Source organism: Bubalus kerabau, chromosome 5 (assembly GCF_029407905.1).
Source record: "Bubalus kerabau isolate K-KA32 ecotype Philippines breed swamp buffalo chromosome 5, PCC_UOA_SB_1v2, whole genome shotgun sequence".
NCBI lineage: Eukaryota > Metazoa > Chordata > Mammalia > Artiodactyla > Bovidae > Bubalus > Bubalus kerabau.
In genome coordinates, this window is record NC_073628.1 from 50,138,067 (window position 1) to 50,160,747 (window position 22,681).

General features: G+C 42.9%; 1 protein-coding gene across 1 annotated transcript in view; it reads left to right on the plus strand.

The window, feature by feature from the left end:
* Positions 1–22,681, plus strand: part of FAT3 (FAT atypical cadherin 3) — a 694,359-nt gene that overhangs the window by 532,811 nt on the left and 138,867 nt on the right. Inside the window, exon 8 of the mRNA XM_055581629.1 lies at positions 6,253–6,392. Within this exon, the coding sequence (XP_055437604.1) occupies positions 6,253–6,392 (140 nt within the window). The remainder of the gene's footprint in view (positions 1–6,252; positions 6,393–22,681) is intronic.

Sequence of the window (22,681 nt, forward strand, 5' to 3'; positions counted from 1 at the left end):
TTCCAGTTTTAGTGCTCAGATGCTTCTCTTAATGGGCTTCCCAGGTAGCTCAGTGGTTAAGAATCTGGCTGCCAATGCAGGAGACTTGAGAGACACAGGTTTGATCCCTGGGTCAGGAAGATCCCTGGAGTAGGAAATGGCAACCCACTCCAGTTTTGTTGTCTGAAGAATTCCGTAGACAGAGGAGCCTAGCAGGCTACAGTCCACGGGGTCGCAAAGAGTCAGACACGACTGAGCAGGCATGCGTGCACTTCTCTCAATATAGACCTACGACATTGTCCCCCTAGTCTAGATGCTTCTAGCACAGATTTCACTGTGTATCTGGTAAAATCCAGTCAAGCTTCTCCTGCAAATTAAATTTACTGGGCCAGATGCCCAAATAGAACTTGATTTTATTTCCATCCCTGCATCCAGCCAGCCTCTTGAAATGTCAACTCTTTAAGTCATGGAGAAAGTACAAACTTTTCCCCAGGTGCTGGCTGTATTCAGAATAGATATGGTCCCCCTTCCACCAAATCCCCCCTTTGAAAATTTTTTCTGATCTCAGAGAGCCATATTTTCCCAACCTGTTGACAACATCTTTTCCTCTTCTCTAAAAACCTATTGTTTCCTTTATCATATTCAGATGTTTCACTCTTTCAAGATTTCTTGCTTATTTGTCCTTGGCCCCCAACACTCTCCTCTGTCTCTTTCCTTTTTCCTTACCCAAATATCTTTCTTGGCCAAGCTGACATCGAGGGGAGATAAGGGAAAGGGCTTCTCACTGCCTAAGAAACTTAGCAGTGTGCTACAGCTGGATAGACATCTATACACACACTCAGGGTTACAGGCCATGCCTCCTGCCAGCCTAACACAGCTTACAGATGCTCTAATGAATTCACATTAAATAAGCAGAAATAGTGTTCTGGCATGCCTTTTCCCCTGAGAGTAGTGTCTCCTTATTTCTATATTCCCAATCTCCCTGATTCTTGTTTAACTGCATTTCTTTTGCTCCTACTATCATATGAATGCACAAAAGCCATGTAGAGAGCAAGATTTTGTTCCCAAGCCGGGACCCCCAGTATCAAGGACCTGCCAGATAATTTCTTGTGCCTCCAAAGGCTTACAGTGTCACAGAGCTAGACTCTCTTCAGCTTCCAGAAACAGAACCCCACTTGTCACCAAGTTAAGAAAGCTGTAATTAAAAGGAAACGTTATAGAGTTCAGCTGTTCTGTGTTTAAACAGCCCATTGCACAGCATGTTCCTTTCCTGGGCTAAAAGGGAGAGAAGACGAAAGGAACAAAGCTAACCCACAATCCTTTGTGGCTTTGTCGCGTATCTTCACACTTCTCAGGAGACTAGGATTTCAACTCGGCCCATCTTGATTTACATACTCTCTGATGTGCACGCAATCTGGTTCACAGTCCCTCTCTCTTTATCCCGCTGACAAATATTTGTATTGTAAAGACCACCGTTACTACATACTCCAAACGATTCCTCTTTACTTCCAGTCTGATGGGAGATACTACCACCCACTTTTCTAGCTTTTCCCCTGACTTAGACTAGGAAAACTGTTTTTCTGGTAGGCAGTAAGCACTTAACCTATCTCTGTTTATTTGCCTCACCTAATGCGTAGAGAAGAGAAAAGTTGTTCTTTGCAAATAATCCCCTGATGGCATAAGGTGGCATGTGGGTCCAGCTCAGCTGAAACACATTTCTGTGTTGCAGGAGCATGAAGACAGCCTGGGCCCTTAGTCTGTCATTGCTTCCTGGGGAATCTGGCTTCTTGACTGCTTCTGTCTTGCAAGCTTAGACCTGTCCTTCTAGAACCTCACCCCTGATGGGGCCATACCCATTAGGGTTCCATCAAGTGTGTGTGTGCTCATGTCCCAGCTCTTCGCAACCCCATAGACTGTAGCCTGGCAGGCTCCTCTGCCCATGGGATTTCCCAGGCAAAAATACTGGAGTGGGTTGCCATTTCCTTCTCCAGGGAATCTTCCCAACCCAGGAATTGATCCTGTGTCTCCTGCATTGGCAGGTGTATCCTTTACTACTGAGCCACCAGGGAAGCCCCAGGGTTCCATCAAGTAGGCAAGTTAAACTCTTTGATGGCACCCTGACTAGCATTAACCTCTCTGGGTCTTCTCTAACTCAATGGCCACATTTCTTAATCACTGAACTCTCCCCTACTCCTCCCAAGAGGGCTGTCCCATTTCTAATACAGCTCTCCCTCCATCAGGGTGACGCTTGCTTAGAGTCATCAACAACATCATTTCTTCTCACTGGATCCCCAACAAGCTTCTCTTTCCTCCATAGCAGCCATGTGGGCCATAGGAAAACACCTGAAGAAACTTTAGGAAAATAATAAAAACCTTAAAACTGCTTCAGATATTATTGTAAGAAAATGAATTTTAAACCAGATTCTAGAAGGGATTTTCCTTCCTACCACTGTTTCTAACCTCCAGCCTGCTTCTCCTGCCTCCCATGTAAATATCCGTTTTAGCCCTGTACTGTGCTTTCTTCCTTCCAAGGCAGACAGTTATTCATAATCAAATCGCAGAAATAGTGTGTAGTATTTTCCCTCAAGTTCGGTGTGCATGCTGAACTTGAATGAACAGCTTGCAAACGACTCCTATGGGAGTTCACTGAGATTCTGCGGCTCAGTGTTTGGGAAGCTTCTCCCATAGCTCCTCCCTCTTGATTGATTTTGAAATTTTGGTTGGTAGTTTTACCATTGCGAGTAGGGTGGATTGGAATCAGAGCTAGGGGAGGGGTCTGGAAGCTTTTCTAAAGGGAAAGATGTGAGATAGTCACCCCTGGGTCTCGTAACCCAGAGAGAAGGGTGATTCTTTAAAGGAAAACTTAACTGGTTTATGGCCCAACACCCTGCTGCCCGCACATTCCAGCAGTAGCTGCTGGCTCCAAGTATTTTCATTCCCATCCCATTTTTTGAAGCTTTTTTGGGACTCTCCGACTTTTGATGTTAACTTTAGAATCCAGTAGAGATGCAACACACCCCTCGTGGCTCTCTGTTTACTCCTTTGCACCTGTCTTGACCGAAAATGGTCAAAGAGAAACGTCCTAACATGAATTCTGTTATGTGGGCTGTTCACAACCTCGCTTATGACCATCTCTGCCGCACGCCCCTGCAGCAACGCTCAGGCTGTGACTTCTCTTAACCCCCACGTTGTTGATCAGCCCAGCTGGCGGTGTCTGCCCCTCCCCACCCTGTGCTGAGCCCAGCGCTGCCACCCCAGCACACTCTGGCTTTGCATGTTGTTACTGGCTCTGAGGAAGCACATCTTCTTTAAACGGGCACTGCTAGTGAAAGCAGACTCATTCCATCTAATAGGCTCACGCCAGATGAATTGGACTTGGGATCCAACGAAATGATATCACCTTTCAGGCTAGAAGGGAGCCTGAGAAATGAGGCCTGGGGGAGAGAGACAGAGTCGTTCATGAAATGGGAGGCTTAAGTGGTAGGTTATGAAATTGCGGGAGGGTTGATGGTGAACTGCTGGTCTAGATTCTGTGTCCCTTGTCAGAAATTCATTGTAAAACTCAGGGACGATTTGGGAAACCTGGTTTTACATGAAATCTTTGTTTCAGTAGGAGCAAAAGCCCTAGAAGTGAGCGTCAGAGGCTGCTAGCCTTATTGATGGATGGAGAGATACTCACAGGGTTTCTCCAGCTCACCGTGATCTGCTTTCTCCTTGTCCATCTCCCCTGCTCCTTTCAAGGTTTCTGGTCTAGAGTATTTGAAACAACAAAGGTGAATGGGGGAGATAAAACACACACATGCACACACACGCAGAAAGAGAGAGAACTGTAAAAAATCACCCCCACATTGAGCAGCACTCCCTGTGCGCTGCTTAGTATTTGATAATAACCAAAATGGGAAAAAAATTTGAAAAAGAATAGACATATGTGTGTGTGTAACTGAATCACTTTGCTGTACACCTGAAACTAACATAGCATTGTTAATCAATTACACTCCAATATAAAATGAAGTTTTTTAAACTACCATAAAAGTAATCAAAAATGTTTTTTGATACAAAAAAAGACTAATATTGCACACAATCTATATGCCATATGTAAAGTATGTAATAAGTTTTATGCCACTAAGCATAATGATGATGTATTTCTGCATAGGGAGGGTCCCGAGGAAAATGTGGGCCTTAGGCAGTGAGGGAAGAAGTATATAAATCATCCCACTGAAACTGGGAATCGTTGCTTGCGTATCCTCTAAATTTCATTTTTATTTGTCTTTGGAGCAAACCAAAGTTTTATCATTTGCAGAGCTTCCATTTTACGTTGACCTACAAATTTTCACCTTCTAAAATAACTGGCCCACTCTTAACCCCCACCCCCAAAACCAAGTTCCTCAGATTTAAAAAAGTAAAAATCTTGGTAAGGAGGCATTCTAAAGATGATTTTTTAATGTGATTTAAAATATGACTTAATACCCACCAGAAATAGCTTGAGAAGTTGCTTTCTCATCTTTCCTTCTATACAGTCTGAGGCGATTTTTCATCTTTCTTTTGAAAGTTTCCATGGCAAAGTTTTTTTTCAGAATGTACCACTTGATAGCAAATGACTTTTCTTTGCTCATTAGGATGGTTATTCAAGACACTTGAATCAGCCATACATTTCATTTCATGTGGTTATCAACATGAAACATTCCCTTTGAAAAAGGCATGGTGACCTAAGGCTTGCTTCTCTTTCAGCCTAGATCTCCTCCCCTTTCTCTTTATCCTGTTCTTCAAAAGACATTTTTTTTTTTTTCTGGAGTTAACATTTAGTATTTCTCAGTAAATCAATTAAATATATTAATTGGAAGATGAGTCTCTTTTTAAATGAAATTTTTGAAAAATATATCATCTCCAAGCAATTCTCTGGTACCCCATATCTTCATAGCTTTAATTAAATGTCAAGGGCAATTATGTTCTCTCTAGCAATTAAATAATCTTAAGTGTATATGGCAGCTGCAAGCAATAAGTATTTGAAATATATATGACCACTTTTTTTTGTAAGTACACCACATTATTTATTTCATGTCATTATATATCAAATTCTAGTAATTCACATAAAATTCTTCTTCCCCTTAACTCATCTGCCCATTTCTAATTGTACTATCATAGAAATTGTATATAACATTGTTCATTGATCAGCAAAATGAAATGCAGAAAACAGAAGCCAAGATTACCTTTCTAAAATATGAAATTCAGTAAACACATTGCCCTATGTGCTATAATTAAATAAAATTACTGCCCAGGAACAAAATTAATTGACATAGTGAAATTTCAAGCTAGAGTAAATAGAGCTTGTGAACATAGACTGATACTTATTTAAAATTGTTCCAGCATTTCTACCAATATGTTCTCTCCCCCTTAAAAAAGATATTTCATTTTGAAAAAGATCATAAACCACACTTTGATTCTCAGAGATGAAAACATCTACAGTAATTTCAACAAAGTCTATATTGTCTTAAGCACATTAGTCATAGATTATGGATTATACCTGGTCCAGTGGTAAAAGTAAAGTTTCCTAAACTTTCATATGAAATATTTCATCAGTTGTTCCATAGGTGATGTTTCCCTCTCATTCTTTCCAGATTTCATTTTGTAAATCTCCTGCAAACTTTCTACTTTGGGCAGAGAAAGATAACTCACACTGTCAAGATGGCAAAAAAAAAATTTTTTTTTCTATAAATACCCCAACTTACAGATAGAGAATTTTTAATATGAAATCCAATTTTGTTGCTTTTCCTTATTTTCTAGTATTTATAACTTCATTTCTGACATCAAATTGAGGGAATCTGAACTCTAACAACCACATGTTTACCATCAATCCTGGTACAGATTTCAAAGTGCCTACTCATTTTTGTTAATAATGATTGGACTGTTTGTGTACTTAGAATGTAATCTACTTTGGAAAAGTAAAAGGTTTACAAATTCCTAGCCCAGAAGCCACAAGGGGTTGAATGGGACTTTACCTTTCTAAATATTTTATGGGGTCAATTTATGTGCTGCGGGGATTTTTGGCAATACATTTTTTTTGTGGCATTTGTTATGCACTGTAGAGGCTGTGTTTTGAAATATGAGTTAAGTTAGAAAATAAAGGGTTCATTTAAGAAGTACAAATTGAGCCACAGGGATGCCTGTCCAGAAAAAGCGTTTGTGTATATGCGCTCCCTTTAATACTGTGGGCTTCAGTATGTGTAATAACTTCTCAGATATGCTAATTTCATGTTGTTTCTGTGAACTCGTCAGGGGGCAATTTTGACAGCTCTTTTGATGCAGAGAAGGGTGTTGGGACCATTGTCATCGCAAAACCTTTGGATGCAGAGCAGAGGTCCATCTACAATATGAGTGTGGAAGTCACCGACGGGACGAATGTTGCTGTCACTCAGGTAAGACGGCAACTTATTAAACAGTGAGAATGCTGAGAAATCTGCTAAAGTCAGAGATGCAAGCAACTAAAATATATGTTGAAGTAGTAAATCATGTCCATGGATTTTTAGTGTCTAAAAAAAAGAAACAATTTGCAAGAACAACCTAGACAAAGGATTCTATCAACAGTACAGTTAAATCCTCCTACATACAAATGAGTTCCATTCCAAGAGCATATTCACAAGTCCAATTTGTTTGTAAGTTCAACAAAGCTAACCTAGGTACCCAACTAACACGGTCGGCTATAGTGTGTGTTAGTCACTCAGTCGTGCCTAACTCTTGGCAACCCCATGAACTGTAGCCCGCCAGGCTCCTCTGTCTGTGGAATTCTCCAGGCAAAAAGACTGGAGTTGGTTGCCAATTCCTTCTCCAGGGAAACTTCCTGACCCAGGGATTGAACCTGGGATCTCTCTCATTGCAGGTAGAATCTTTACCATCTGAGCCATCAAGAAATCCCCACATAGTACTGTGCTGTTTGTAATACTTTTCACACAAGTAATATGTAAAAAACAAACATAAAAAATAAGTCATTTTGACCTTACAGTACGATACCTTGAAAGGCACAGTAGTACAATACAACAGTTGGCATACAGGGGGCATTTGCATCTTCAAAAGTTTGCAACTTGAAAATTCATATGTAGGGGGCTTACTGTGTGATATAACTGAGCTGCCTCTTTCAAAAAATTATGACTATTTATACATAAATGGGCTTCCTTGGTGGCTCTGTCTGTAAAGAATCTGCCTGCTTACCCAGGTTTGATCCCTGAATCGGGAAGATCCCCTGGAGAAAGGAATGGCAACCCACTCCACTATTCCTGCCTGAAGAATCCCATGGACAGAGGAGCCTGGCAGGCTAGTCAGTGGGTCTGCACAGAGTCGGACATGACTGAGCACGTGACACACAGGTGCATGAAAGAGTTATGTGTGTTTGTTTCCTGATCATTTACTGCAAGATTTATTGGTTTGACCACAAAAGGAGCTTTCCTTGAATTTGCAAAGAAAAGGACATCTAGCATGGAGTTAACACACCGTGATATTCTTCACCTCTTCATGTTTTAGTCACAGAAGGTTAAAGTTGGAAAATCCCTGAATCCAAATTCATTTTACAAACTAAGAAAAGTAATATGTCCAAGGTCACACAGCTTTTATAAAAATGAGGACTGAGGGCAGGGGGCCCTGACCCCGCTCCCTGTTCCAGCCCCTCTGCCAGCGGGTCTTTGTCCTCCCTGCCAGGTGGAAGCTCTGGCTGGGGAGGCAGGGCTGTTAAACCCAGCAAAGCCTGGCCCATTCCCAGCAGTCCTATGTGATCCTGACATGCGCCAGGGTTGCTGACCATCACTTACACTCTGCCACCTGAGTGCTTATGGAAGGCCGCTGAGAGCAGGGAAAAGGACAAGAATCCCTGGGTGAGACTCACACTGTGTTAGATACCAGTATGAAGCAGATTTACCCTAAACCTGGGTTTGGTTTTTCTTGTGTTTTGTATTTTAGTACCGGAGACCCTCGGCCGGCCCTGGCAGAGAACGGGTGCACGCACGTAGCCCGTAACCCCTCCTATCCTCTTTGCGTCTCTCTCATGTCCCCATGACCCCAGAAACAATCACTAACTGATTGAGGTTTGTTTTTTGTTTTTTTCCTCATGAGCCCAGGTGCAGCCTCAACACGATGCTTCAGGTGGTGTGGATGAAATGTTTGCCAACCCTGAAGTCGACTTATTGATTTCTTAAGCTGATTTAAAATATGATGTATGCTTTGGTAACAACGTGGTTTTTAAAAGGGGCGAGTTTTTAAAAAGTGTTTCATGTGCTTGTCTAGCCAACTATCTCTGAATTTGAAGCTGTTTCAAAAACATGATGAGATTCTTTCCTTTGGGTCTATTTGTAATTGTCGAGTGGTGAAATTTGAACGAAGCAGTAGGGTGGGTTTTGTTGTTGTTCAGTCGCTCAGTTGTGTCCAACTCTTTGCAATCCCATGGACCACAGCACTCCAGGCTCCCCTGTCCTTCACTCTCGTCCCGAGTTTGCTCAAATTCACGTCTAAGGATTCAGTGATGCTGTCTAACCATCTCATCTTCTGCCGGTCGGTTTTAGTACAACGCTTTTCCTTTTCTTCATTCCAATAAACTGAAACCCAAAAGGGGGACGTGACAGGCACTGATAAGGCAGCCAGTGCATATCAACTCCGGATCCTTCCACCAGTGTTCTTAAGGTAAACCCAAGACCCTGTTTGTCCAAGAGAATCCCCTTTATACCTATTGCACTGATGCAATCATCAACAGCACCCAGTTCACACTCAAAGTGGCCCCAGTTGGAATAATAAACTATGTGGTCACCCTACCTAAACCCAGACTGCTTCAGAGGATCTTCAAAAGATAGTGAGAACTGAAAGGGGCCCAGGATTGAGATCCTGCAGGAATCACACACTCTAAGGACTAATTAACAACCCACGTGTAGTATTGCTAAGTCTTTAGTGCTAATTCACTTTAAATAAGAATTTAGAGTTTTTAAATTAGACATGGCTAACCATGGATGGAGGAGCCTGGTAGGCTGCAGTCCATGGGGTCGCTAAGAGTCGGACACAACTGAGCGACTTTGCTTTCACTTTCCACTTTCATGCATTGGAGAAGGACATGGCAACCCACTCCAGTGTTCTTGCCTGGAGAATCCCATGGATGGAGAAGCCTGGTGGGCTGCAGTCCATGGGGTCGCACAGAGTCAGACGCGACAGAAGCAACTTAGCAGCAGCAGCAACCATGTCTTAGCATATCCAACTTCAACTCCTTAGCACCACTTAAAAACATAAGATGTATTTGAATAAAATACAAATAAAGCGTGGAACCCTATTCATTACATACTTGTCTCTAGAGTTTTTTAACGGTTGAATTAAATGGTGATTCATTGTGCCCAGAATGTTATAGATACATGTTAAATATTTCACAATGAATTAATGAATAGTAGATGTTACATTTTCAATAGGGTCTGAGTGGCAGGTATGGTGGATATCCAGAGAACACAACTGATTCATGTTAACCTAAAAAAGTTAGCTAGAAACTTTTATTTCAGAATTTCAGTAGGACCAAATGGTAAATCATTCAGTAGCATCTACTCCATGAATATTTCTTGAGTTCATGCCATGTGTAGGGAGCTTACTACATGCCTGAAGTCAGAGTGGTTCAGAGTTTTAAATCGAGATGACTGATGTGCACCTATTTTTTAAAAAATTAATTGAGAGAATGTGTTACAAGCCTTTGAATGGGCACATTGTTCACATCCTGCTTTCATTAATCTTACTTCAGACCAGTATACAGTTGACTTGTCTCTAGGGCAGTTCCCTGGTGGTTCAGATGGTAAAGGATCCACCTGCAATGCAGAAGACCTGGGTTCCATCCCTGAGTCAGGAAAATCCCCTGGAGAAGGGAATGGCAACTCACTCGAGTATCCTGGCCTGGAGAATTCCATGGACAGAGGAGCCTGGCGGGCTACAGTCCATGGGGTTGCAAAGAGTTGGACATGACTGAGTGACTTGTACTTTCAATTTTCACTAGGGCAGTTCAGAAATTAGAGCATTGGGGCAAACTTAGTGGTTCCCCTTGGCAAGGCCAAGCTCAGTAGGTTACTAAAGGGTATCAAGAGATTTTTCTTATCAAAAGTTTCCAAGTTACTCTGTCTCCAGGTCTGTGAGCTTCTTCTTTAAAAAAAAAAAATATTTATTTATTTGGCTTCACCAGGTCTTAGTCGTGGCATACAAACTCTTGTTTTTTTGTTTTTTTTGAGGCATACGAACTCATACCTGTGGCATGTGAGATCTTGTTCCCTGACTGGGGATTGAACCTGGGGCCCCTGCATTGGGAGCTTAGAGTCTTAAGCACTGGACCTCCAGGGAAGCCATGGGCTTCTTAAGAAGTGAGAACAGTGTTCAAGGTACAGATTTGCGTGCCATCATTCTTACCATCACAAAACCAGTCCTCTGTCTCTCCGGCTGTATTTGGGATGAAGACCTGTCCAGCCTCTGCCGTTCAGGCCTCTGCCCACCTGAGCCATGGCTCCTGGTGGTACCTACGGGGGCAATTTCTGGCTTAGTCACAGCCCTCGATATCAAGAATGTTTTTACAAGAAGGATATCCAGGGAAAAGAAAAGCGTTCTAGATTTCTTTTAGCAACCGCTAATGCACACTCCAACCCATGACCCAAGGCAACTTAATGACTTAACATCAAACGGAGATTCTTCACCCCGTAACTAAAATATCCTGTAGTCCGAAAACACCTGTTCAGTTTTCTTTAGGGAACTTTTTTCGACTTTGTTCCTTTGGAACCATAAAACATGGTATGACAAGGGCTTCAAATCAGCCATAAACAACCTGTTGAGTTTCACTTCACAAACGTCAAATAAATCAGAGCCTCAGGGACCTCTGTGTCTACATGAAAGCCCTCCCTTCATCTGCGGTTTTGTCCTGTTCTCCCAGGATTCTTGTGCCTCAGAGCTACAATATCTGGTGACGAATAAACATCTTTTTCTCTCTGAGATTCTCCAGCACAAGTACAGAATGTAAAAAGGTGCTGTGGACTTCAAGTTATAAAGACTCAGATGTACTAAACAAAAGAACAAAGCATCCTCTTTACAAAAACCTCCTGCTAAGATGGACAAGGGCCTCTGTATAAAAGAGGTGTTGATTTTATGTGTTAAGAAGTGCTGATATTATTGTGCTGTATATAATATAGCTTGTGTGCTCAGAAGCTCAGTCACGTCCAACTCTTCGTGACTCCATGGACTGTAGCTTGCCAGGTTCCTCTGTCCATGGGATTCTCCAGGCAAGAATACTAGGGTGGAGTGCCATTCCCTTCCCTTGTGAGATGGCTACCTTTGATGGCTCTTTAACAGTCTTCTCTTTGCCTATAACCAGCTACCATTTTTTAGTGCTGTCTATATTCCAAAATTGTCCCAAGTTTTAAGAGCTGACTTCCAATTTCTACACATAAAATATCGTGGAATGGTAGCAAATAATTCATGACTGGCAACAGAAATAACCTTCATTGCTATAGACCAGAGCATGAATAATGATGAATGGAGAAATTTAAAACCTCCACCCTAGTTCCAGCTGTGTTCCCTTCTGTCCACACCCCCTCCCAGCTTCCACATCAGCTGCCTCCAACAAGCCAATGCAAACCAGAACCTAGTTGTTCAGGACGTCCCTGGGGGTCCAGTGGTTAAGACTTTGCCTTCCAATGCAACGGGTACAGGTTAGATCTCCAGTCAGGGGGCTAAGCTCCTACATGCCTTGCAGCCAAAAAACAAGAGCAAAGAAACAAAAAGGAATCAATATAATAACAAATTCGATAAAGATTTTTAAAATGGTCTACATTAAAAAAGAATCTAGTGCAAACAAACTAAACTCTCCAAGACAGCTTTTTGGAAGCTATCCAACAGGTCCTGAAACTCATGAAAGTGTTGATAAATTTTGGTATGCTTGTACATATTTTCAGAGAGTAGCTCCTCAGTATTAATCAGGTTTTAAAATAGGTAGTTGCCCTAAAACTGGTTAAGGTAAATTAACTCCTCAACACTTTCATTACTGGGAAACTCTAGTTAAAAATTTCAACATGCAACCACCCAGACTTCCTAGGAAACACACATCGTGTGTGCAACCCCACGGACTATAGCACTCTGGGCTCCTCTGTTCATGGATTTTTTAGGCAAGAAATACTGGAGTGGTTTGCCATTTCCTCCTCCAGGGGATCCTCCTGACCCAGGAATCAAAACTGCATCTCCTGTGTCTCCTGCGTTGACAGGCAGATTCTTCACCACTGAGCCACCAGTGAAGCACACATACCTGAGGGAGTTATTGGCTTTGTAATACCTTCCTGCTCCGGTGATGGGGCTGGCTCTTGCCATACTATTTCAAAGCACTGTCATTCTGAGTTAAGAAAGAGAATGAGTTTGCTTACCAAAGCCCTGAATAGTGACAGCCTATGGTGAACAGTGTCGGACTCATCTTCAAAGAAGATGCACCTTTGGGACCAAGGGTCAGGCTTGATCACTCAAGAGCTTTTGTGCAGTAGAGTTTTATTAAAGTATAAAACGGCACAGAGAAAGCTTCTAACATAGACACCAGAAGGGGGATGGAGAGTGCCCCCTCACTAATCTAACCTAGGGAGTTATATACTTTTTAATTAGTTATTACAGTAAATCAAAAGAGTGTCTCAAGGTTGTAAAGATCTTACTAGACCCACTCTTATAATTTACATTTTAAGATAAGAGGATTAGCCAGAAGGTTTTAAGGAAGGAGAAACTGTCCTCAAGCAGGATACATTGTTGTTATATAATCCTTAGTACAGAGTTTAAACTGAGTTGTTTGTTGTGTAATCATCAGTTCTTGGCTTAAAGAAAAAGAATTATGAACATTTGATGTGACTAAGACTAAGGAATGTAGAGGAAAAACGAAGACATTTATCCTTTCCTCCTCCTTGAGAATTCCAGATCCCTGTCTCCTCCTGGAGAGCCCCAGACCCCTCTGTCCTCCTCAGGGACCCTGGACTTCTTATCAACCTGCCTAGGAATTGACTTTCTCAGTAGCAAATAGGAATTTAGCTCCCCTGAAGAATTTTTTTTAAAAACAGAAACATTCTGTAAAAAAAAGGCGGGGGTGGGGGGGGCGGCGGGTGCGGTATTCTTCAGCGTTATGGAAGTGTTCCCCACTTTGATGCCATGCCAGGCCAGAGGTGAGCAGAGGTGTCTGGCCCGGCAGGGAATGATGAAAGGATTAGGAGAAGGGGGGCCTTCTGGCTGGTGGGAACGTGAGGCATCACAGGAACACCAGCTGTTGTAAGAGAGGAAGGAGGAACCTCAGGTGGAACGGGAGGCTTATAAGGAGCAGGAATAATGAGCTGCTGAGAAGGATGAGGTTGTCCATACACACATGAGCACTACAGATCCATGTGAAGAGTGATTCTATTCTTAGCACCCAGACTGTGGTCTCTACACACCATTTTCCATGGGAAGAAACCAGGATTTCTTGTAGAACTAGCTGATTCCAGGTCTGGGACAGAAGCCTCGGCATCTTATCCTGCCAGAAAAGGCTAGTGGAATATTGTTTGACGGTAACAAGAGACAATTCAAACTGCATTCTACTAGTTAAAGATGGAAATGTTTGAGCATCAAAAAGAATTATGACTACAATGGACAGAAACATATGAAATAGATAAAACCTGTGTTTATACTATAATCAAAAACAAACAAACTCATTTAACTCTCACAGTCCCTCCATAAGGCAGGTGCTATTTGCCGTGAGCAGAATGTATCGCCATCCCGCACCCAAGGTGCCTGTGCCCTCCCAGCCTTTAGAATTTGTAAATATGTCATTCCATGGCAAAGGGGGCACTGCAGATGTGATTAAGGTTACAGATCTTAGCTTGTGAGACTTGCCTAGATGACTCCGATGGATCCAGTCTAATCACATGAGCCCTTAGGCAGACGCTCCTGTCCAGCTGAATCTGGAAGCAATGCAGCAAAATGAGAAACCAGAGATGTCCGAATGGGACAGAATTTGAAATATCATCGCTAGTCTGAATAACTAGTCGCTCATTCATGTCCAACTCTTTGTGATCCCATGGACTGTAGCCTACCAGGCTCCTCCATCCATGGAATTTTCCAGGCAAGAGTACTGGGGTGGGTTGCCATTTCCTTCTCCAGGAGATCTTTCCAACCCAGGGATCGAACCCAGGTCTCCCACATTGTAGGCAGACGCTTTAACCTCTGAGCCACCAGGGAAGCCCTTGTCTGAATATGGAAGATGCAGCAGGCCAGGAAGGGAGGCAGCCTTTTGGATCCTGCTGAAAGCCAGCAAGGAGGCAGGGACCGCAGGCCTTGAACCTCAAGAAACTGAGCGCAGCCAACAACCCGAGTGAACCTTTGAACTGGTTCATCCTCAGACCTTCCAGAAGGGGACACAGCTCTGAGGACCCCTTGATTTGGGGCTTGTGAGACTCAAAGCCATACCGTACCCCAACATCTGACCTGCAGAACTAGGAATAATACATGAGTTTTGTTTTAAACTGATAAAACTGTGATGATTTATGTTGGAAATAGGAAAATAACACCCTATTATCATCCCCATTTTACAGATAAGGAAACTGAAGCAAAACAGCTTTAAGTAACTTCAGTATATGAGGGTTCAGCTATAGGTAGTTGGATTCCAGAACCTCTTCTGTGTTCTCAGCCACTATACTGTGATGCCTCTCAAAAGGAAGATGGTGTCTTTGCTAATATTCCCAGGCAGGAAGAGACACTCAATTGGCTCTGCTGTTATCAGGGGGGACACTTTTAAAGATGACTGCCTGGTAAACATGGCACTACCTTTGGCCATTAGACTGTCTCATAGCCAGTCATATATGCTAGGAAGACAGCAAAATACGTCAACCACCCCATAGCCCTGCTTTCCACCCACTGAGCTTACGGGCCACAGAGACACACATTAGCAAAGAAGAGAAAAGAGCAGTTCTTAACAGTTTTTTCCATGCATCTACCAAACACGTATGAACTGCTGTATCTTCATAGGGAACTGAAGTGAAGTGGTAGTCACACAGTGGTGTCCAACTCTCTGCAACCCCATGGACTGTAGCCCACCAGGCTCCTCTGTCCATAGGATTCTCCAGGCAAGAACACTGGAGTGGGTTGCCATTATCTTCATAGTAGGTTTAAACAAATCTAGAGCCTGCCTTTGTATCTTCAATTTTCTTGAAGAGATCTCTAGTCTTTCCCATTCCATTGTTTTCCTCTATTTCTTTGCACCGATCACTGAGGAAGGCTTTCTTATCTCTCCTTGCTATTCTTTGGAACTCTACATTCAAATGGATATATCTTTCCTTTTCTCCTTTGCCTTTTACTTCTCTTCTTTTCTCAGCTATTTTTAAGATCTCCTCAGACAACCATTTTGCCTTTTTGGATTTCTTTTTCTTGGGGATGGTTTTGATCACTACCTCCCGTACGATGTTACAAACCTCAGTCCATGGTTCTTCAGGCAAGGGATCTCATCCCTTGAGTCTATTTGTTACTTCCACTGTACAGTCGTAAGGGATTTGATTTAGGTCATACCTTAATGGTCTAGTGGTTTTCCCTACTTTCTTCAACTTAAGTCTGAATTTTGCAATAAGGAGCTCATGATCTGAGCCACAGGCAGCTCCTGGTCTTGTTTTTTCTGGCTGTATAGAGCTTCTCCATCTCGGCTGCAAATATAATCAATCTGATTTCAGTATTAATGATCTGGTGATGACCATGTGTAGAGTCTTCTCTTGTGTTGTTGAAAGAGTGTGTTCGTTATGACAGTGCATTCTCTTGTCAAAAGTCTGTTAGCCTTTGCCCTGCTTTATTCTGTACTCCAAGGTCAAACTTGCCTGTTGCTGCGGGTATCTCTTGACTTCCTACTTTTGCATTTCAGTCCCCTATTATGAAACAGACATCTCTATTTGGTGTTAGTTCTAGAAGGTCTCGTAGGTCTTCACTGAACCATTTAACTTCACCTTCTTCAGCATTCCCTGGTGGCTCAGATGATAAAGTGTCTGCCTGTAATGCGGGAGATCTGGGTTTGATCCCTGGGTTGGGAAGATCCCTTGGAGAAGGAAATAGCAACCTACTCCAATATCCTTGCCTAGAAAATTCCATGGATGGAGGAGCCTGGTGGGCTTCAGTCCATGGGGTCGCAAAGAGTCAGACATAACTGAGCGGCTTCACTTTCACTTTCTTTCTTTGGCATTACTTGTTGGAGCACAGACTTGGGTTACTGTGATATTGAGTGGTTTGCCTTGGAAACAAACAGAAATCATTCTCTTGTTTTTGAGAGTGCACCCAAGTACTGCATTTTGAACTCTTGTTGACTCTGAGGGCTACTCCATTTCTTCTAAGGGATTCTTGCCCACAGTAGTATATATAATGGTCATCTGAATTAAATTCACCCATTCCAGTCCATTTTAGTTCACTGATTCCTAAAATGTCAATGTTCACTCTTGCCATCTCCTGTTTGACCACTTCCAATTTATCCTCATTCATGGACCTAACATTCCAGGTTCCTATGCAATATTGTTCTTTACAGCATCAGACTTTACTTCCATCACAAGTCACTTCCACAACTGGGCATTGTTTCCTCTTTAGCTCAGCCTTTTTATTCTTTCTGGAGCTGTTTCTCCACTCCTCTCCAGTAATATATCGGGCACCTACTGACCTGGGGAGCTCATCTTTCAGTGTCATCTTTTTGCCTTTTCATACTGTTCTTGGTGTTCGCAAGGCAAGAATACTGAAGTGGTTTGCCATTGCCTTATCCAGTGAACCACATTTTGTCAGAACTCTCTACCACGCCCATGCACCTTGGGTGGCCCTACACGGCATGGCTCGTAGTTTCATTGAGTTAGAAAAGGCTGTGATCCAAGTATTGTTTGGTTAGTTTTCTGTAACTGTGGTTTTCATTCTGTCTGCCCTCTGGTAGATAAGGATAAGAGGCTTGTGAAAGCTTTCTGATGTGAGGGACTGGCTGTAGGGGAATCTGAGTCTTGCTCTGATGGGCAGGGCCATGCTCAGTAAATTTTTAATCCAATTTTCTGTTGATAGGTGGGGCTATGTTCCCTACCTGTAGTTTGGCCTGAGGGGTAATGGCAGGAATAGTGACCTCCTTCAAAAGGACTTATGCCAGGACTGTTGTATTCAGTGCCTCTGACCCCACCCCAGGCCACTGTCAACCCACACCTTTGCTAGAGATTCCTGGACACTCACAGGCAAGTCTGGCTTAGTCTCTTGTGGGGCACAATAAAGGACAGAAATGATATGGACCTAACAGAAGCAGAAGATATTAAGAAGAGGTGGCAACAATACACAGAAGATCAACAATACACAAAAAAGATCTTAATGACCCAGATAACCATGATAGTGTGATCACTCACCTAGAGCCAAACATCCTGGAATGTGAAGTCAAGGGGGCCTTGCTGCTGCTGCTGCTGCTAAGTTGCTTCAGTCGTGTCCAACTCTGTGCGACCCCATAGACGGCAGCCCACCAGGCTCCCCCGTCCCTGGGATTCTCCAGGCAAGAGCAGTGGAGTGGGTTGCCATTTCCTTCTCCAATGCATGAAAGTGAAAAGTCAAAGTGAAGTCACTCAGTCGTGTCCGACTCTTAGTGACCCCATGGACTGCAGCCCACCAGGCTCTTCCATCCGTGGGATTTTCCAGGCAAGAGTACTGGAGTGGGGTGCCATTGCATTCTCCACAAGGGGGCCTTAGGTAGCATCATTACAAACAAAGCTAGTGGAGGTGATGAAATTGCAGCTGCTGCTGTTGCTGCTAAGTAGCATCAGTCATGTCCAACTCTATGCTACATGATAGACGGCAGCCCACCAGGCTCCTCCGTCCCTGGGATTCTCCAGGCAAGAATACTGGAGTGGGTTGCCATTTCCTTCTCCAGTGCATGAAAGTGAAAAGTGAAAGTGAAGTCGCTCAGTCGTGTCCGACTCTTCACGACCCCATGGACTGTAGCCTACCAGGCTCCTCTGTCCATGGGATTCTCTAGGCAAGAGTACTGGAGTGGGTTGCCATTGCCTTCTCCAAAATTCCAGCTGAACTATGTCAAATCCTAAAAAATGATGTTGTTAAAGTGTTGTACTCACTATGCCAGCAAATTTGGAAACCTCAGCAGTGACCACAGGACTGGAAAAGGTCAGTTTTCATTCCAGTTGCAAAGAAAAGCAATGCCAAAGAATGCTCAAACTACCACACAACTGCACTCATCTCACACACTAGCAAAGTAATGCTCAAAATTCTCCAAGCCAGGCTTCAACAGTACATGAACCAAGAACTCCCAGATGTTCAAGCTGGATTTAAAAACGCAGAGGAACCAGAGATCAAATTGCCAACATCTGTTGGATCATAGAAAAAGCAAGAGAAATGCAGAAGAACATCTATTTCTGCTTCATTGACTATGCTAAAGCCTTTGTGTGGATCATAACAAACTGGAAAATTCTGTGGATCACAACAAACTGGAAAAGAGATGGGAATACCAGACCACCTGACCTGCCTCCTGAGAAGTCTGTATGCAGGTCAAGAAGCAACAGTTAGAACTGGACATGGAAAAAAGACTGGTTCCAAATCAGGAAAGGAGTACATCAAGGCTGAATACTGTCACCCTACTTATTTAACTTATATCCAGAGTACATCATGAGATATGCTGGACTGGATGAAGCACAAGCTAGAATCAAGATTGCCAGGAGAAATACCAATAACCTCAGATATGCAGATGACACCACCCTTATCGCAGAAAGCAAAGATGAACTAAAGAGCCTCTTGATGAAAGTGAAAGAGGAAACTGAAAAAACTGCCTTAAAACTCAACATTCAGAAAACTAAAATCATGGCATCCAGTCCCATCACTTTATGGCAAATAGATGGGGAAACAGTGGAAACAGTGAGAGACTTTATTTTCTTGGGCTCCAGAATCACTGCAGATGGTGACTGCAGTCATGAGATTAAAAAATATTTGCTCCTTGAAGAAAAGCTATAACCAACCTAGACAGAATATTAAGAAACAGACATTACTTTGCCGACAAAGGTCTGTCTAGTCAAAACTATGTTTTTTCCAGTAATTATATATGGATGTGAGAGTTGGACCATAAAGGAGGCTGAGCAGCAAAGAAACGATGCTTTTGAACTGTGGTGCTGGAGAAGACTCTTGAGAGTCCCTTGGACTGCAAGGAGATCTAACCAGTCAATCCTAAAGGAAATCAGTCCTGAATAGTCATTGGAAGAACTAATGCTGAAGCTGAAACTCCAATACTTTGGCCACCTGATGCGAAGAACTGACTCACTGGAAAAGACTCGGATGCTGAGAAAGATTGATGGCAGAAGGAGAAGGGAATGACAGAGGACGAGATGCTTGGATGGCATCACCAACTCAATGAACATGAGTTTGAGTAAACTCCGGGAGACAGTGAAGAACAGGGAAGCCTGACATGCTACAGTACATGGAGTCACAAAGACTTGGTCACGATTGCGTGACTGAACGGCAACAACAAAATTTACTTTACAATGCTGTTTGGTTTCCACCATACATCGACATGAATCAGCCACAGGTACACATATGCTCCCTCCCTCGTGAGCCTCCCTCCTACATCCCACCCCATCCTGCCCCTCTAGGTCGTTGCAGACCACCAGGTTGAGCTCTCTATGTTATACAGTGACTTCCCATTAGCCATCCATTTTACATGTGGTGATCCATATATTTCAATGCTTCTCTCTCAGTTCTTCCTGCCCTCTCCTGCTGCAGCTGGTGATCTTATAACCGCTGTGTTGGTGATGGACAGAGAAGCCAGCCGTGCTACAGTCCATAGGGTCGCAAAGAGTCAGACACGACCGAGGGACTGAACTGAACTGAACTGAGAGCCTGCCTCTCCTAAAAGACTGATGGATAAAAAGTTATAGTAATATATAACATTTGTTATTTGTACAATTAATTAGCATCATTCTAAGTTTCATTTGCCTGACATCTTGGGAGTAGTTAAATCAAGTTTTATCATGACATTGATTTTTCCAGTGAGAAACTGAGGCACAGACAGGTTAGGCGGCTGCCCTAGGTGGACACAGGTAAAGAGATATCATACAAGCCTATTTCTTCCTACTAAAAATCAGGTACCATCTCAGGAACTTTGCTCTATATATCTATATATGCAAAGCATACTGGGCAACTCATTAGGGGAAGAATTTTGTCTAGTGGAAGGAGCATTGACCCTAAATCAGGTGACCCTTATTCAAAGTCAACCCTAAACCAGTTTCTTACCACAGAAGGGAGCCTCGTCTCTGTGAGACTCAGTTTCTCCAGCATAATTGGAATAAGATCTTACATACTTCATGGGTTATTGTTAAGAATAAAATAAGATACTATGAGGTATCTTGAGATCTGTGACCTGCCAGACACAAGTAGGTTTTATTATTATCATTTTTTCTCAACTTAAAATTGAATAATATACCTACTAGCTATAAAATCCTATGTGTGGGGGCTTTTTACTGTTATTTATGAAAGGCAGCAGGGATATGCATGCCCAAATAATAATCTCAAAATGACACTGATTTGATTCAGGGACTCGTGATATGTGCTTTTGTGGTTTTAATATGCTTTCCTTATTTGAGTCCTGCTTTGATTTATAAAGATATGAAAATCAGCTTGTGTTTGTTTGCTCCACAGCCAAACCTGAGATTAAAAGTCTCTTTCAGATCATCCCCACATTTCTTAAGCCCCACAAAGTAGTTAATTGAGATTGACCACTAAGTCTTCCTGCCAGCAGGTCTGTGCTCTCTGGGGCTGGGAGGTCCATGATCTGCATTCCTAGGTTAGCCTTGCCCATGACAACCACAGGGATTCCATTCCTCTTTTATCTCTAGGTGATGTTGGGAGTTCCTGATTGGCCTCCTTTCTTGAAAAGAATGGCTCAGAAGGTAAAGAATCTGCCTATAATGCAGGAGATCGGGGTTCCATCCCTGGGTTGGGAAGATCCCCTGGCCAAGAGAATGGCTACCCACTCCAGTATTCTTGCCTGGGAAATCCTATGGACAGAGGAGCTTGACAGGCTATAGTCCATGGGGTTGCAAAGAGTCAGATGCAACTGAATGACTAACACTTTCACTTTTTACCTTAAAGATTCAAACTTTGTCTTAGCCTTTTCCTCCAACTTGCACCTGCTTAAAAGGGGGTGGAGGGTAGAAACAGATCACTTTTGTTAACACTGCTTTGGGGCTTCCCTGGTAGCTCAGTTGTAAAGAATCTGCCTACCAATGCTGGGGTCTCCGGTTTGATCCCTGGGTTGGGAAGATCCCCGAAAAGAAATGGCAACCTGCTCCAGTATTCTTGCCTGGGAAATCGCATGGATAGAGGAACCTGGTGGGGTACAGTCCATAGGGTTACAAAAGAGTCATAGACAACTGAGCAACTACACAACAGAAATGACAACAGCTAATGCTGCGCCATGACCCCCTGGATCGAAGGATGCTCTCTTTTGGGTATATCTTTTGTTTCCTTTAACATCATCTCCTTCTTAGCAGATGAAAAGGGCAAGGGCCCAAAGCTTCCTTGTATATTTAGGATAGGACAGTGCTGGAACAAGTGAAATTAAAGAGATGAAATAAGGCAGCAAGCCAACTCTACCGTGAGACTCTATGTTAAAAAAAAATAATGATAAAAATCTCACTGTATGTAATAGACCCATGCCTGACAACTTATGAGCAAATCAATTCTTGAAAATGGATTCCAACTTTAAAGGCAACAGGACACTTTCTGTTCAGAATAATCTCAAGATTAATGTTCCTTAAATGAGAATGGTCATGTCAGTTAGCTGTTTTGTAAATTAGGGTGTTTGTATAATGGAACATCATGTTTGCACATTTATAATTAATGCATATATAATTTAAGTGTGGGCTTCCCTGGTGGCTCAGCGGTAGAATCCGCCTGTTAATGCAGGAAACGGGTTTGATCCCTGGGTCAGGAAGATCCCCTGGTGGGTGGAATGGCAACCCATTCCAGTATTCTTGCCTGCAAAATTCCATGGAGAGAGAAGCCTGGCAGGCTACAGTCCATGGGGTCGTAAAAGAGTCAGACATGGCTAAGCAACTAAACAAGAATTTAAGCGCACATGGAAATGATATAATGGGATGCTACGCAATTTGGCTCCCTGAGACCTAGGTATGAGTGTGGCCTTGCCGTTATGACTTGGGCAAATTGCTTAACATCTCTGATTCTCATTTGTCACGTTGATAAGCTAAAGATAGTAAAGTTGAAGAAATGAATGTGATGTAAGTTGATAAACTGGAAAACAAGCACATGCCGATGTGATTTTTCTCCTTAATGCATTCAAAAACAGGTCTTGCAAGCTTGGAGGGGATACCAGAGGCATCATCCTTGAAACTACAACTGTGGAGTGTTTTAAATATTGTTCTGAATGCAAACAGAGGCAGAATTTTCAGTAATTCAGGATTTAATTGGTTCTAATAAAAGACAGAGGCCTTACCCTTCAGCTCACCCCATGGACACTTCATGCCATGAGTCTTTGTAAAGCGAGGCTCGGCATCTACCCAGACTTGGCTCAGACGAGCCTGCAAAACCCGGAGTGTTTGTGGTGGGCAGCACTGAAACCAGAGGAGACTTCCCACACTCAGGGTCCCTCCTGCTCGCAGTCCATTGTGCTTCTCTAGGCCTTTCAATTACCATTTTGAACACAACATCTTTGAAAGTTACT